The following is a 16,991-nucleotide window of genomic DNA, read 5'->3' on the forward strand; positions in this document are numbered from 1 at the left end:
TATGCTTATGAATCTATTTAATTGTTCAAACTGTGCTGGAGAATACATATTTTGGAATACATAATTTGTTAGATTCAGTTATAACAGAGGTGATTTCTAATGGGAATTTCTCACACTCTCCTGATTATCAAAAAAATTTTATTAAAAAAAATCCATATCATTTGCTCCCAAATCTGTTATATCAAAATATATTTTTCAATTATACGCTTAATTATGTCACTTTCAGCTAATTGGTTTCATAAATATTAGAGATCCATTTTAAATTATTTTATGAATATTTCCAAAACGTATTTTCCAATTATTATTTTTCTAATGAAGACAAACAATTGACCTATATATACATATAAATTTTCTCTGCACAGTGATACTTTTTTTGAAGAGAATAGTGTGGAATGCGCAAAAGCTTGGGCTCTCCAGGGCAAAGCCAAAAAAAAAAAAAAAGGCAAAATTTAGTTATGTCTCCTTATTTTTACTCTTTTGAGTTTTATTTTCTCCCCTTGTTTATTTTTTTAAATGCTAGAAATTTACCTTAAAAAATAACAATGCTACTATTTCAGTTATTTTCCCAGGGGCAGGGGGGTGGGGGGGAGTGGGGTAGTTAGTTTTATATTATCCCCCCAAAAAAATCATGGTTTCACATTCACTGGTAGTAAATATATTAACTACCTGGAATCAAAATGGAGAGCCTCTCAAGATAAGGAGTTGTGCAGTCAGCAATGACTTAAATTAGTCAGGATAGCAGGAATCCGGGGTCAAAGCTGTTTCCACCATTTTGGTCTTACCACCATAGGTAAGTGGGACCCTGTTTGTATAGCACTTGTTTCTGTCATAAGTGTAACAAGTCTCAATGTCTTCATCACAGATATTGCTCTGGGTGGCAGTAACTACTTGATTATCCAGCTCCACTTCTGTAAGATCGCATTTTTTACAGCTGAAAAACAAATAGATGCATTAGACAACCCCCATCAAATGTTGTCTCAGAATGTGAGTAACTATACATTTCTATCCAAAATCAATTAGTTCTGACAAAGGGTGACTCCTTTCAGACTTCAACGTCTCTATAATACAGAATTATTTACGTAATTTTTCAACCTTCAGTTGAAAGGAAGCAATATAATTAATAATATGATAATATGATTGTGAGGTACTAGGAGTAAATGAGTTATTTATAGTAACAAAGAAGGGTTTGTTCTTTAATTTTTTATGTTGGATTCTATAGTTTCCAAAGAAACACCTGCATGTTAATGTGTCTGATTATTGAACTATAACGACAAATTGGTCCTTTGTACTAATGGCAATAATTTCATCTTTAGAATAAATTTACAGCTAACTTTTATCTGTGATAAAGTTTTATGAATTTATGATACCTAATGTTTAACACAGGAATTAATGTATTCAAAAGTTCAAATTATATTGGTAAATGTTTATACCCCAATTTGTTTTCAAAAACATTCTTACTAACAATTTAATTAAAAGTTATTGACTTCAATATCTATATTAGTATGAAGGAAAATCTCTTACAGGTCGGACAAATGGTACACAAACTTGGTTCTCAGGGGTGAGGTAGGATCAGAGATATTCTCCCTGCTGTTCAGAGGAACACTAAAAAAAAAAAGAAAGAAAGAAAGAAAGAAAACAAAGAAGAATAATGAAATTAGCAGATACTGCTATTTTTGGTTAATAGGTATATTGCTAGGACAGTACTTACTATTTCATTCGGACATTTAGCACTCTATAAACACTCTTTAGTAATACTATTACTCAGATTTCACAGTAATTGTTACATTTTAAACATTGTCATTCAAAATAAACCTCACAACAGCTCCTCTGTCAACTATCTTTGATTACTTGGCAAATCTCTGCTTTTCCTTTCAAAATAAGCTCAAGTTTTACCTTCTCTGTGATTTTTACTTTGATCCCATCCCCACCCCTCAATAAACTCCTTCCTCTGTAGTCTCATTAAAGTTTCATATATCTTATTATAACAAATGCCATATTACAGTTGCTTACCTACACAGTAGTTGCTTCTAGATTCTATAAATTCCTTGAAGCAAAAATGTTTACACATTCCCAGTGCCTTGCTACATGTGTGGCATGTAGAATATGTTCAATATTTATGGAATGAATGGACAGATACTAATATCCAAATTTTAGAAATGCAGTAATTATAAATCAAAGAGGTTGGTGACCTACCCAAGGTCACACAACTACTAAGTAGTAAAGCTGGAAGTGGAATCCAGACCTCTTGATTTGGAGATGTTCCATGAAAAATTACACATCAACTAGTTCAGGTGATTTCGTTAAATTTTACATTTTTTCATCTATGTCACCACTCCTCATCATATGCATCCCTCCCTACCAAAAAATACAAAAAACAAACCAAAAAAACCCCTCATGTTTCCTAACTCAGTATTTAGCAATATTATCCACATAGATATCCAAGCCAAAAACTTGGATACCACCCTCAGTCTTCCCTCTCTGTCATGACCTATATCTAATCCATCTCACAGTTCAACTGATTCTGATTCTTTGCATCTGTGAACTCCAGCTACTTGATCAGGACACCACCATTTCTCTCCTAGTTTGCAGCAATACTCTCCTTCAGTCTTGACCCCTCCAATGTATTAACCACATTACTGTCAAAATAGTCTTTTTAAAATACAAGCCTAATTTCCTTCTCTGCTTAAAACCTACACTGTCTCCCCCTAGAAAACAGGGTATCATTAAGATGGCACAGAAGACACTACATGAAATACCTCTAACTCTCCAGCCTTCTCTCTCACCACACCACCCTCTTTATAACAGGTGCCAGCTGTAAACAGCTGTTTGCAATTGCACAAACTAACCACGATTTTCTCATCTCCAAGTCTTAACAGTGACAAAAACAATAACAGTTCTAACATTTACTGAGCACTTGCAGTGTGCCTGGTACTATGATAAACATGTTAACATGATGATTTCATATAATCCTCACAGCAACCCTTTTTCCTTTTCCTGGCATGATCTGCTTCACCCTTCAACCCTGCCGTTCCCCCACACACATTTACCTAGCTAACTCCAGTTCAGTCAGCTAACAGCCATCATCCACTTCTACCACTTACTCCAAATACCCTCTCCTGCCTCCCCCTGCCACTCTCCCACCTCCCCCAAGGACTGGACTGGGTGCCCCCACTTTGTGCTCCTATAACATCCTATGCCTATTCTTGTCATAGCATTTACAATACTGTATTGAAATTGCCTTTTCAATTATTTAAAGTTCCCTACTAGACTGTAAATTCTTTGATGGCATGGACTGTGTTTTATGTAAATTATTTTATCCCCAGCTCCAATCCTCAGTGGCTTTCAGAAGCACTCAATAAATGTTTGCCAAATGAATGGATGAATGATCAACTCTTTATTACATTGTAAAATCTCTAGTAGTATTTAAAAATGCTTTAAATAATGAGAAAAAGAAGGGAATAAACATGTATGAGTGTTTCACCATGGGCCAAACACTGTTCTATGTGCTTTTATACATTACTATATTTAATCCTCACAACCTTAGGAAGTATATGTGTATATATACATACCTATATAATTATTCCTTTTTTTCAGTTTAGGAAACAGGCTCAAATTAGTTAAGTAACTTGCCCAAAGTCACATCATTAGTAAGTGATGGAGTTGGGAATAATGCCATAATGACACAGCAATGATAATAAAACTTTCAGAAATAAGATTAGGGAAGCATCAATACACATCAGGGAAGTGGCATGAAGTAACTGAATTGCCTGATTCCAATAAATAATATATCATAAAAAGAATCATGTAATAGAAGAAAAAGATAAATTAGAGAATCCTGGTGTGCCATTTTAAATCTGTCCCCTGTAGATTTAAACATAAGATAGACACTTCTCTTCAACATGGTTTAAGTGCCAGTGTCATGGATGCCATCTCCTCAAGTTACATGCTTCTCCAATTGTTCTATCCTTAACAGGGAGCTATGTGGTATAGACTCTGTGGTCAGAGAAAATCTGCTAGAGGAAGAGATGTCCAAGCTAAGACATGCAGGGTAAGGAGTTAACCAGGCTAAGAGGGGTGGGAGAAAGAGTTCTTCAAGCAGAGGAACTAGGTTATGCAAAAACGGGAGGAAGAGAGCACTGTGAGTGTGAGAAAATAAAGGTACTGCAATGTACTGGCTTTTCAAACATGAGGTGAAAAAAGAAATGGCAATGGAAGAGCTTGAGAGTTTTGCCGAGCGTTATAGGTTAGGCTGAGACATTCGTAATTTATCCTAGTAACAACATTACGGGAACCAGCAAAGGGATTTTAAGAAGGATAGTGACATAATGATAACTGGCACATAGGTGAATAAATAACAACAAATATGTTTTGAAAATGTGCCAGGAACTATACAGTCTTTAAAAGGAATAGATCTTCTCAATTTATCTTTACAATAACCCTATGAGATACATATTATTTTCCTATTAGTAAAGATGAGAAAGTTGAAGTTTAGATTGGTTCAGTAACTAGCATCCCAGAGCACATAGCTATTTAGTGACAGCCAGAACTCGAAACAAATTCTTAAGCATATTATACTTCTCCCATTGATTAAATGGGATCGAATACTATGTTCTGTTTCAATAAGAGGTATTTGATTTGGGGGGGAGGCTATTCAAGGTAGAAGTAGTTCACAAGGAAGACATTAATGACTAGATCCAATAGGAATCTCAGTTCTTAAGTATTATTAGCATTTTTGCTGTCGAATAAGACTCATAGCTTATGACAGACTATGTGTGATATGAAATAAATATCTGAAGTCCAATATACAAGTGTAGACGAAATTAATTTAGTCAATTTGATTAGTCTACCTTACTTTTATGGAGACCGGCAGTTGAGTACAAAGTGAAATACTCTGTGGTCCATATATGGTACAAAACAAGCCTTTTAATGTTATCTCAAGTTTCACTTTGAACTGATCAAGGGCAACTAAAAGTTCTGATTCAAATTGAAATAACTCCGTATAAACAGGGCATGTTGATGACTAGATGCGACCTTCGGTTATTTGATCTAGCTGACTGGTTTTAGGTTGCCTGGAAACCTTTGTTCCTGCTCCCAACTTCTACATAATTGGCTCAAGCCCATTAACCAGATTCAACTAATGTAAGGTGCTACACACCAAAAAGAGGAGCAAAGATATAGTTATCACATGCAAACAATTGCTAATATAAGAAAGTATCTCTGCTCACAGTATGAAAAAATGAAACATGAAATACCACATACATAATTCTGATGTTTCTCTCCACAATGTCTTGACTAGGATCTTCAGCAGAAGGGATGATCCTGGAAGTAATCCGGGCACACTTACATTTGTTGTCAACAAGAACAGTCCTTTCATCTTCATCTTGGGCTTGAAAGATAAACATATTAAGAAGAAAGGTAAATGAAAGTCTGTTTTTATACTTTCTATCGAGTTAATTTATGCCCTTCCCCCCAGCAGAAAACTTAAGTTTTATGGTTGATCAGTTTCGGCTTCTCCATTTGTTCTTTTTCCTAATCTAAAATAGCTAAGTGAAATCTCACAGCGTAGTGAAGGAAATCCAAATGAACTCCAAAAGGAATTTTCTCTCCTTCCCTTGGACCAGTCCATGGTCTTTCTAACCTGACTGAAAGAATTCTGGTTTTAATCTAATGCTATGAATATAGGCACAACCCTCTGAATGATGTGGCTTTGTAAAAGTCAGTGCCAAATGCCAAAATGAGAAAGAAAACAAAAATCTAAACTGGATTTCTCTCAGACCAGAGCAATTTATTCAAAAGTGAACAAAAAGTAACATTAGCCTTTCTAATAAGCCCAGTTTGAAGTGTCACGTCCTTCCTGAACTCCCAGTTATATTTTCTTTTTTCCTTAGATTGCATTAGAACTAAGAACATGCATATTTTCCCAAAGATAACCCTATTTTGTAACACTTTAAATATTCTCCACTAAAAGTTTCCTAAACTTAATTATATTCTTCTTTTTCATAATAACATTCAGGTTGTCATAGTATAATGATTTAATACAATAAAATAATAAGTGCTATGTTTATTAATATTTCTTATAAGAATTATTTTTAAAGATACAATATATAGAGACATAAGGTGCTATAAATTTGCTAAAACAATTTAGAATATATTGAGGTACAAGTTCTATTTAATATAATATGCATGTGTACAGAAAAAAATAATAAATGAATGAGCGAATACACAGATGACTATTAAAGCCTTAACTCTGAATGTCAACATTTATTGTCTAATCTGAATATTATACACAGATGACTATTAAAGCCTTAACTCTGAATGTCAACATTTATTGTCTAATCTGAATATTATACACAGATGACTATTTAAGCCTTAACTCTGAATGTCAACATTTATTGTCTAATCTGAATACTAGACAGTGAGGTCTGGTAAGTGCCGCAAAGAATTAACAAAGAAAATTTCTTATTATCTGGACTTAGATCAGTTAACAGATACCTGAAGAGTTAATAATAAATAGCTTTACTGGTGACGAGGAGACTAATAATCCCATTAATAAATATAAGGAACAGAGAAGAAAAAGCAAGCTTGGAAAGGAAAATAGTGAATTAAGTTCCGGAATATATAAAAAAAGTTTTACATTTTTTTATTCTGAAATGATTTTAGTCTTACAGAAAATTTGCAAAAATAGTACAGAAAGTTCTCATATATCCTTCACCTAATTTCCCCTAATATTTACAACTTACATAACCATAGTACAGTTATCAAAATGAGGAAAGTTACATTGATATAATACTATAAACTAAACTACAGACCTAATTCAGATTTGACCAGTTTTTCCACTACTCTTTTCCTGTCCAAGGATCCAATCTGGGATCCCACATTGGATTTATTTGTTGTGTCTCCTTAGTATATATGTATGTACTCTAATCTGTGACAGTTCCTCAGTCTTTCCTTGTCTTGTAAAAATTTTTAATAAAAAAAGAGAAGATGCTTATAATATATGTAGTGGGCGGAAAACAGTGTCATTTCATCTCTCTTAAAATGCATAAGAACCTGAGTAAAAAAAACATTGTTTTTTCTTTAAAAAGTTGAAAAATTATTGTAAAAAATTAAAACAATGTAAAAGACATAAATAAAAAGTGACAACCCACTCCCTCCCCAAAAATAAATAGCTTTATTTAATAGTGTTAATTAAACAATAATAATGATGCTAAATATCTTTTTTATTCCTATAATTTTAGCTAAGTGACCTTTAAAATTTCCTTCCATCAAGCCTCAATTAAAAAAACAAAGACTTAGCACACAAATTCAAGTTATAAAGGTTAAATGATAAGGACAGATGTAACTGTAACTGGAAATCTAATTATTCTGGTGACAATCCCAGAGCAGAAAGGAGCTAACTGCAGTATTTCAGTCTTAATGATAACAGTCATTACAAAACATTTTAAGACCATTGTTATTGTACTTATAATTGTTTTGAAGTACTTTATAATGTATTATTATGCCATTAGTCATAAGTTCTTAATAAATCTTCTGATTAAGGTCTGTATGGTATTGGAGAAAAATCATTATGAAGCAATTTAAGACAATGATATAATTCTTAATTTTTTGAAAAGTATAAGATGACTTAAATGGTGTCCTTTTCCTCCTCCTGTATTCATGACTCTTAAATGTTTTCTCTCAATAAAACAGAAATGAGCATGTAATGCCTGACCAAAAAATACAGATTGAGTCAAGTAGTGACTTGACCATTAAATCTTAAATAAAAAATATCTGTACTTTAGTTATGGCACATATTTTCTTGCCAGAAACCTAGGAAAAAACCATCATTACTGTTACTATATAAAAATACTAGGTAGCCTAATATACCTACCAGAAAAATGTACAAATACTTTCAATTCACCAAGACTTGTAAGATTCTAACATTCTGTTTCATCAACAAGCAGTATTTTTCCTAATAAACCTGTTATTGTAGACTATGCCTTACTTTATTCCAAGAGCACCTGAAAGATAGGTGCTCAATAAATATTTGTTAAATTTAGTTCAATTCAAACGGGTAAGAAAATAGACAATACATACTAGATATGAACGTAATGAGTTTACTAAAAGGTGATTCTTTTATACAGGAAGAATAGGATAGTAGTTAGGAGTGTGGACTATAGTGTCTGATGGCCTGGGTTCTACCTACCACATACTTGTTGTATGACCTTAGGTAAGTTATTTCATCTCTCTAAATTTCAATGGGCTCAACTATATGTCAGAAACAATAATAGTACCTACCCTCAAATGGTTATTGTGAGAATTAAAGTTAGCATAATGCCTAGAATATAGTATATACTCAATAAATTATAGCTCTTTTATACATATATAGCTATATATATGTTTCACATGTTTATAGGTATATAAATATGTTATAAACATATGTATTTATATATGTATAGGTACATATACATGGTTTACTACTAATATCTTTGTTTTAAATGTTATTAAATTCATTATTCTTAATGCTAAGTTAGTATATGTAAAATCACTGTTCTTAATTACATCATACTGTCTTGAAATAAGGATGAGATCAAAAAAAAAAAAGAAACTCAGTAAGTCTTAGAACAAACCAGCCAAATTGTATCACTTCTAATTCATATGCCCTTCTAGATGAAAATTATTAAACACTGTACTTCTATATTCAGAAAATAATCCATTTTCTATAATAGTTTGAAAAGTTAATAAACAAAATAACTGAAGTTCAGCCATCAAGTTATAGGAAACGTGTACAACATTAAACATTGTTAAAGGGTCATAATAAATCTGTAGGCTCAGACCCAGGAACGTTGTTAGAACGTATTAATACCAAGCTCTCTGGGGAAATAAAATCCCAATGCACTCTATATTGTATTTATAATAATTATTACTTCATTTCTCCAGAATATAAATTTGAGATACTCAAGGAGAAGATTACTGATTTTCAAGATTCAATATGGGTATTCGTGTAAGTATAGCTATCTGTACTTATCCAGAAATATCTACTTTCTTATTCTCTAGGTTGTAGTAGGCAAACAAATAAGAGAAGAGAAAAAAGAATAAAAAGAATTACAATGAGTCTGTCCATGTAAATATCACTGCTCATACAAAGATTAAGACATGCTAGAAAAAAGTAGCCAGCTAGCTGTCCAACCAAAACACAAATATAAATGTTTAAATCTGAAGAACAGATCTGTGTTCTATTTTTCCTTTTATCTGGGTTCATTCTCAAAATACCACATACCTGTCACAAGAACAGCCGTAACAAAAATGGCCAGGACTCCCCAGAAAAGCAAATAGTTCTTCATCTTGACTTTCTTTTGAAAAACTGGAGCTAAAAAGTCAGGGTTAAGGTGTGTGGTCTATAAGGAGTGTGCAAATGATGGTGCTTCTGCTTTCTTAAAATAACACTCCAGGCAGCTAACAAACTAAAAACAATCACAACTGCGGTTGAAGTCTGAAATTTAAATACTGCACTGGAGGAAATCATGGCTCAGATTTACGTATTTTCTTCCAAAATATCCCCTAAAGCCATGTTTTGGTGCAATGACTTTTTATTTTACATTTATTCTATATAATTAAATCAGAAGACTAATAATAATTTCAAGGCAGTAGTCCATTAAGAATGTTTAAATGGGGATTCTCAACGTTATTACCTAGATAATAAAGTTTTCAAGTCAAACATAATATAGTATTTGTTGTGCCTGGAACAATAAATGAAGAAGAGAGAAGAAGGAGGAAAAAATTAAAGCCCTTTAAGGTTCCAATTGCATTTTATGTCAACTTCTTCTTCTCGTCCTTCATTAACCAAGTTACCAGGTTTAACATACAGATTATATATATAATATATACATATTCTCATTACTTTCAGTTATTTTATAAGTTCAAATGTGGAACTGGAATTAGAAACAGGTGGATGCTAGATGTTATCAGTTGCCATGTTTCAATTTGATAGTATTAAAGCAGACCCTGTATTTGCTCACCCAGTTATACCTTTCAGAATTGTAAATCCATGAAATGATGCGTGTTTGAGATGCCTCAACAGAAAACTGAATCACCACAGTATTGCTTATAAATTTTTTTCATTAATTAGTGTAAAAAAAAAAAAAAAAAAACCCTGAGCTTTTGGATAGGGCATCCCCCTACTTCCTACCCCAACGTGCTAGAATGTCTCTTAGGCAGGGTTGGCTACAATTATACAACATCAAATCTATGTTACTTTTGGTTTTCAGTTCCCTAATTTTTTAAGGATCTCGTAGAATTTTGCGAGTTACTGAAGAAATACTTCAGGACCATAAGTAGGCAAGCGGATTTCACAGCTGGCAGTAAAAAATGGCAGAATGAAAGCTATTAAAGACTAGCACATAACTGTACTCCTTCAGTCAACATGTACTGAACGTCTAGCAAGGACAAAGTGCCAGGCACTAGAACACACAATATTATTGCACTGTCAAACTTTGTTCTCATTTTAATTTATATTTTCATAGGACTTAGAAACTATTTGAGGTTAAGAAAAATACACTGGATTCACATGAATAATTATATCTTATAGAAAAAGAAACATCTGAAAGCTCATTATTTTAGTGTGTGGTTAGGATGCCAAAACAAAGATCAACCACTTAAGATCTAAATAACTGATTTATTATATCACTCCAAAAAAAAGAGTAATTAGAAGTTAGTTGGATACGTTTTTTAAGCCATTATTTCCTTGAAAATAAACTCAAGGGTAGACTGCCTCCCCAACAAGCAAGTTGGATAAATCTCTGGAGACAAATTATAGCCTCCCCCAAAACTTGTTTTTTATAAAAGCCAAGACTGACATATAACTACTAAGCTAAAGAAAAGCTCTTTATTTGATTTCTATTCTTTCAGCCTTATAGTTTTGTAACTCTATTATGTAAACCATGCATCTAAAATAAATTATTTTAATAAAAATAGTGTGGACAGTGCCAAGTGGCACTTTTGCTACCAGAAGAGAGTTACCTATACATGCAACATAGGATCAGGACAAGTGTTTTGTCAAGTGTGGTCCCGGGGTCATCTTCCCTAGAGTATTAGTCAAAATATAGATTTCCTGGCTACACTCTATCAGAATTTCTAGAGATGTGACCTTGAAATAGGTATTTTTAAAAAGTCTTCCAGTTGATTTTGATGTACACTAAAATTTGAAAATTGGTAGACTAGAAGCCTGTGGGGAGGAGACATAACTAGCAGCATTAACAATGGAAGAGACAGAAGCTGATAAAGGTAATTTTTTTAAACAAATGGGCTTACATTGGAAATCACTTAGCTGAGGCTTATATTCACTTCTATTTATGTTTTATAGGTGAATTGTTTCCTAATCTTTTTAGTAGGTCTGGTTTAATTTTTAAACCACTTCATCTCTGATTTTGTTCTTCCTACTAAAAAATGTATCCATTCAAGTGAGTTAAATAATTGGGAGCTTAGCCCCATGTTCTAAATTCTTCACCAAAACTGGTTTATTTTTCCACATTTAAACATATGATTCTTACAGTAAGAGTTTCAGTGGTAGACTCATTTGGATAAAAGAGATCTTAAGGTAATTTAGTCTCACCTTCTTTATTCCCACTCAAGTTCTGTTTCAATCTCCTATACAGCAGACAGCCTGAGTTCAGAAAACCATCTGAAATAGGTCGATGCTTCACTTCCTCTGTACATAGCTTATGATATTTAGAATACTCAAATCATGACAAAGACTTGATTCTCTTGAGACACAGACAATACACTCTCCTTGTTTTCTTCCTATCTGACTGATGACTCCTGTTCAGTATTTAGCTGAGTTTTCCTCTGAATATTAAGGTTGATCCTCAGCCTTCTCTTTTCTCTCATCCTCTCCCTAACTGATTTTATCTGATCCCATGGCTTTGAGTATAGGACATGCTGTGACTTTCAGATCTATAACTGTAGACTTTACCTTGCCCATCGAGCTGCAAACTCCTGTATCCAACTCTCTATTTGATACAGGTACCTAAAACTTAACCAGGCAAAACAGTACTCTTGATGACAAGCCACCCTCACACTTCCATTCCAATCTCTTTTCATCTTTAGTCTTCCTCATCTCGGTAAATGGTACCTCCATCTACCTGGTTACTCAAGGCAAAATCCTCTTCTTTGATCCCTTTCTGTTCTTCTCCCTCATATTCAATTTACTACCATGGCTTGTTGGTTTTATTTCCAAAATATATCCCAACTTTATGATTCTCTCCATTTTCACTGCTACCCTAGTCCAAGCCTCTGTCTTCTTTCCTAGACTACTATAATAGCCTCAGTAATAAAAAGTGATTTTTTTCCTTTGCCCCAGCATTGGCAACTCGGACTCACAGATGACAAACAAGAATGGCCAAGTACCCTAAATTCTAAAGAGAGTTGGATACTTCCTCCAAGACTTAACAAGAAGCAACAGAACTCAACTTACTACCATCACTACCCCACCACTTCCAGGTTCAATCCGCTAGTCTTTAGAGAACTTTGGAGGGAAAGGGGGAATGCTATCACAGAAGCTGTTGGCCTTTTGGAAATAGCACTGTTTGTGGTAAGAGATTTTCCCCCTTTTACTTTTGAGAGGGGGGCAGGACAAGGTGTTCTTTTCTCCCCAAAGGTAAGTGAGGGAGAGAATCAAGAAAATAAAGAGATCAAGAACCCTGCAAGAAGGGGAAACTGAGAAACAATATACATAATAGTTAATATTGGGCTGGCCAAAAAGTTTGTTCGGGTTTTTCTGCAAGATGTTACGGAAAAGCCCGAACGAACTTTTTGGCCAATGGAATACAAAGGATTCTGAGTCTGACTGCTTGCATTTACCACCCAATCCACCACTTACTATTTGTGAGACACTAGGCAAACCTTGGTCAAATCATTTAACCTCTATGTTTCAATTCCCCTCTCTATAAAATGGGATAATAACAATACATATTTCATAGGACTGTTGTGAGGCTTAACATGTATTACTACATATAAAGAAGTTAAAACAGATCTTGGCATATGCTAAGTGCTAAATAGGTACCAGTGATTATTATCATCATCATAACAATTATCACCAACATTATGTTGGTCACGCCTTGTTGAGTTGCAGAAAATGCAAACTCAACTTGGGGCTATCAGTTGCAATGAAGTTTAAGGAAAACATTCCTGGGAGAGCTTCACATATCCCCTTGGGTTGCAGGCATGTAGAAACATAGAAACTGATATGGGCTCCTGCTATATGACCCTTATAAGGTATGAATGAAAATATCCAACAAATCTATATTAGTAATCAGAACAGTAGGATACTGGCATGAAAACAGACACATAGACAAATGGAACAGAATTGAGAACCCCAAAATAAATCCACACATATATGGTCAACTAATATTTGACAAGAGAGACAATAATACTCAGTGGAGAAAGGACAGTCTCTTCTGGATATTCACATGCAAAATAATGAAACTGGACCTCTACCTTACACCACTCACAAAAATTAATTTGAAATGGATTAAGGACCTAAACATAAGATCTAAAACCATAAAACTCTTAGAAGAAAACAGATGGGAAAAAACTCCTTGTAATTGGTCTTGACAATAATTTTTGGCTATGACACCAAAAGCACTAGCAAAAAAAGAAAAAAAATCAACAACTGGGACTATATCAAACTAAAAAGGTTCTGCACAGCAAAAGAAACAGCAAAATGAAAGTGCAACTTATGAAATGGGAGGAAATATTCATAAACCACATATCTGATAAAAGATTAATATATAAAATAAATAAGGAACTCATACAACTAAATAGCAAAAAAAAAAATCTGATTTTAAAATGGGCAGAGGATTTGAATAAACATTTCTCCAAAGAAGGCATATAAATCACCAACAAGTACATGAAAAGGTGCTCAACATCACTAATCATCTGGGAAATGCAAATCAAAACCACAATGAGATATAACATCATACTTGTTGAAATGACTTATCAAAAAGACAAAAGACAACAAATACCGGTGAGGATGTGGAGAAAAGGGAAACCTGTTGTACTGTACGTGGGAATGTAAACTGATACAGTGGCTATGGAAAACAATATGAAGATTTTCAAATAATTAAAAATAGAACTACTCTACAACCCAGTAAGCCCACTTCTGGGTATATATCCGAAGGAAACTGAATCACTATCTCAAAGAGATATCTACACACCCATGTTCATTGCAGCATCATTCACAATAGCCAAGACGTGGAAATAACCTAAGTGTCCACACACAGACAAATAAAGAAAATGTGATATATGTATTAAACTTACACACCATTATATGCCAATTATTTCTCAATAAAGCCAAAAGGAAGAAAAAGAATATATCCAAAGTTTTTCTGACTTGGAGGGGGAGGCAAAGGACACTTGGGAAAAGTGTTAGCTTTATTTGTAATAGCCCAAAACTGGAAGCAACCTAAATGTCTATTAAAAAAACTGGATAGGGCTTCCCTGGTGGCGCAGTGGTTGAGAGTCCGCCTGTCGATGCAGGGGACACGGGTTCGTGCCCCAGTCTGGGAGGACCCCCACATGCCGCGGAGCGGCTGGGCCCGTGAGCCATGGCCGCTGAGCCTGCACATCCACAGCCTGTGCTCCGCAACGCGAGAGGCCACAGCAGTGAGAGGCCCGCGTACCGCAAAAAAAAAACAAAACTGGATAAACAAATTGTGGCATATCCATTACTCAGCAATAAAAGTGAATGAACTGTTGCAATACACAACAACGTGGATGAATCTCAAAATAATTGTTCTGTGCGAAAGTAGCCAGAAAAATTATCAAAAAGAGTGCATACTGTATGATCCCATATATTTTGTATATTTAAAATATTTAAATATATTATAAAATATATAATCATATATTTTTAAAGATTCTTTAAAAATATATTTCAATGTATGATATTAAATTTTATATTAAGTGTTACATATAAAATACATAATGTTTTAATATAAATAATTCTAGAAAATGCAAACAAATCTATAGTGATAGAAAGCAGATCAGTGATTGCCTGGGAAGGTAGGGACAGGGAGAAAAGGGAGGGAGAGTAGGATTACAAGGGTACATGAGGAAACTCTTAGGGAGGATGGATATGTTCACTATCTTGATGTAGTTATGAATTCAGGAGTGCACATATAAGTCAAAATTTATCATATTGTATGGTTAAATGTGTACAGTTCATTGTATACCAATTACATCTCAATAAAGCTGTTAAAAACATTCACATCTTCAGAATTCATTTTTTAAGCATGATGTTAGGTTTTCCTTGAATGTCCTTTATCAAGTTGAGGAAGTTCCCTTCTGTTCCCAGTTTGCTGAGAGTTTTTTTTTTTAATCAGTAATGGATATTGTATTTTTTCAAATGCTTTTTCTCTGTCTACTGGATGACCATATGATTTTCCTTTTTTAGTTTGTTAATATGGTAAATTACATTGATTTTAAACGTTAAACTAACCTTGCATTCCTGGGATAAACCCCACTTAATCATGATGTAATATCCTTCTTATAAATTGATAGATTCAACTTACTAAAATTTTGCTTAGAATTTCTCCATATATGTTCATAATGGATATTGGTTTGAAATGTTCTTTTCTTGTAATGTCTTTGCCTGGTTTTATCAGGATAATGCAGGCCCAATAGACTACGTTTAAAAGTATTTCCTCCTCCCCAACTTTCTGGAAGAGTGTAGAATTAGTATTATTTTTTTCTTTAAATGTTTGGCAGATTTCACCAGTGAAGCCATGGCCTAGAAATTCTTTCAAGGAAGCAAGCTGGGGCAATTGCAGAGGTCTCCTCATCTGTTTTCTGTTTCTCAGAGATCACTGTCCTTTGTTGCCTAATTTACAGTGTCTTAAAAATCATTATTTCATAGATTTTGTCAGTTGTTCCAGGCAGGAGGGCAAATCTGGTCTCTATCATTCCATCTTGTTTGAATTAGATGCCAGAGGCTTGAAATTAACAAAAAGCAACACTACAACATTTTTCAATAAATACTACTTAAGATTACAGTATCTCTTTTTTGGCAGCTATGTTACACTGTTGGCTTCTATTTGGCTTCTATCAGTTATACAGTCAACTAAACTTCTCTTTTAAAAATAAGTGTTTCCATAAAGTATGAGATAAAAGTTTTTAGACTGAACTAGAGGTTTTTTTTTAATAGACTACTTTTTACAACAGTTTCACAGGTTCACAGCAAATACACCAAACATTTAATAATGGAAAATTACCAAAATTATTGAATCTTTTTAAAACCTTGTCAAGGTAAGGCAAAGAAAAATTTAATTACAGTAATTGGAAGCAATGATTGGGAGGAAAAAATGGTCTCATGTTTATTACTCATTAAACTATTTTCTGCTCTAAACTCTTCTCTACATCCAGTCTTACCCCCATAACTCATTGTCCACTCAGCAGTGATCTTTTCAAAAGGTAAATGAGATCATATCTGACTTAAAACCCTCTACTGGCTTCTTATTACACTTAGAATAAATTCAAACTCATTATCTTGCTTGATTTCCCACAACTCTCCCTTTCATTCATCATTCTCCAGCAGCTACTTCTGTGCAGGGCCTTTGTACTTTATAGTCCCTCTGCATGAAACACTTTCCATATCCTTGCATGGTTGGCCCCTCATCATCACTGAAGTCTCAAGTCAAATGTCATTGCCTCAGAGACAATTTCTCTGATTGCTAATCATCTTAACTACCAGTCACTGTCATATTACTCTATTTTATTTTCCTCATAGTATTTATCATTGTTCAAATATCTTATTTTGTTTACTTAGTATCTGTCTCCTCCTCATTAGAATAAAAGCGCCTTGAGAATTGCATTGTCTTGTTGCTCACTTCTGTTTCCAAGAACGAAGCACAGGACTGCCTAAAATATATTATTGAATAAAGGATGAATGGAGAACATCTTCACAAGGCATTGAAAACTGTGTCTAATTTTAAGTCCTCTAATACTATTCATCTCTTTTT

The 16,991-nt window shown here is 33.9% G+C and overlaps 1 protein-coding gene across 7 annotated transcripts in view; it reads right to left on the reverse strand.

Annotated features, from left to right (window-relative positions):
• The window catches only part of JCHAIN (joining chain of multimeric IgA and IgM), a 35,756-nt gene continuing 18,765 nt past the window's right edge, over window positions 1-16,991 (reverse strand). For 5 of the 7 annotated variants that reach the window (XM_067736213.1, XM_067736215.1, XM_067736212.1 and 2 more), the window contains 4 exons: window positions 9,260-9,349; window positions 5,260-5,386; window positions 1,522-1,602; window positions 1-931 (listed from right to left, as the gene is read on the reverse strand). In XM_067736213.1, coding sequence (XP_067592314.1) covers window positions 727-931; window positions 1,522-1,602; window positions 5,260-5,386; window positions 9,260-9,323 — 477 coding nt within the window. In that variant the 5' untranslated portion in view covers window positions 9,324-9,349 and the 3' untranslated portion in view covers window positions 1-726. The remainder of the gene's footprint in view (window positions 932-1,521; window positions 1,603-5,259; window positions 5,387-9,259; window positions 9,350-16,991) is intronic. The other 2 variants (XM_067736217.1, XM_067736211.1) reach the window with 1 other exon arrangement.

Source organism: Pseudorca crassidens, chromosome 4 (genome assembly GCF_039906515.1).
Source record: "Pseudorca crassidens isolate mPseCra1 chromosome 4, mPseCra1.hap1, whole genome shotgun sequence".
NCBI classification, from domain to species: Eukaryota; Metazoa; Chordata; class Mammalia; order Artiodactyla; family Delphinidae; genus Pseudorca; species Pseudorca crassidens.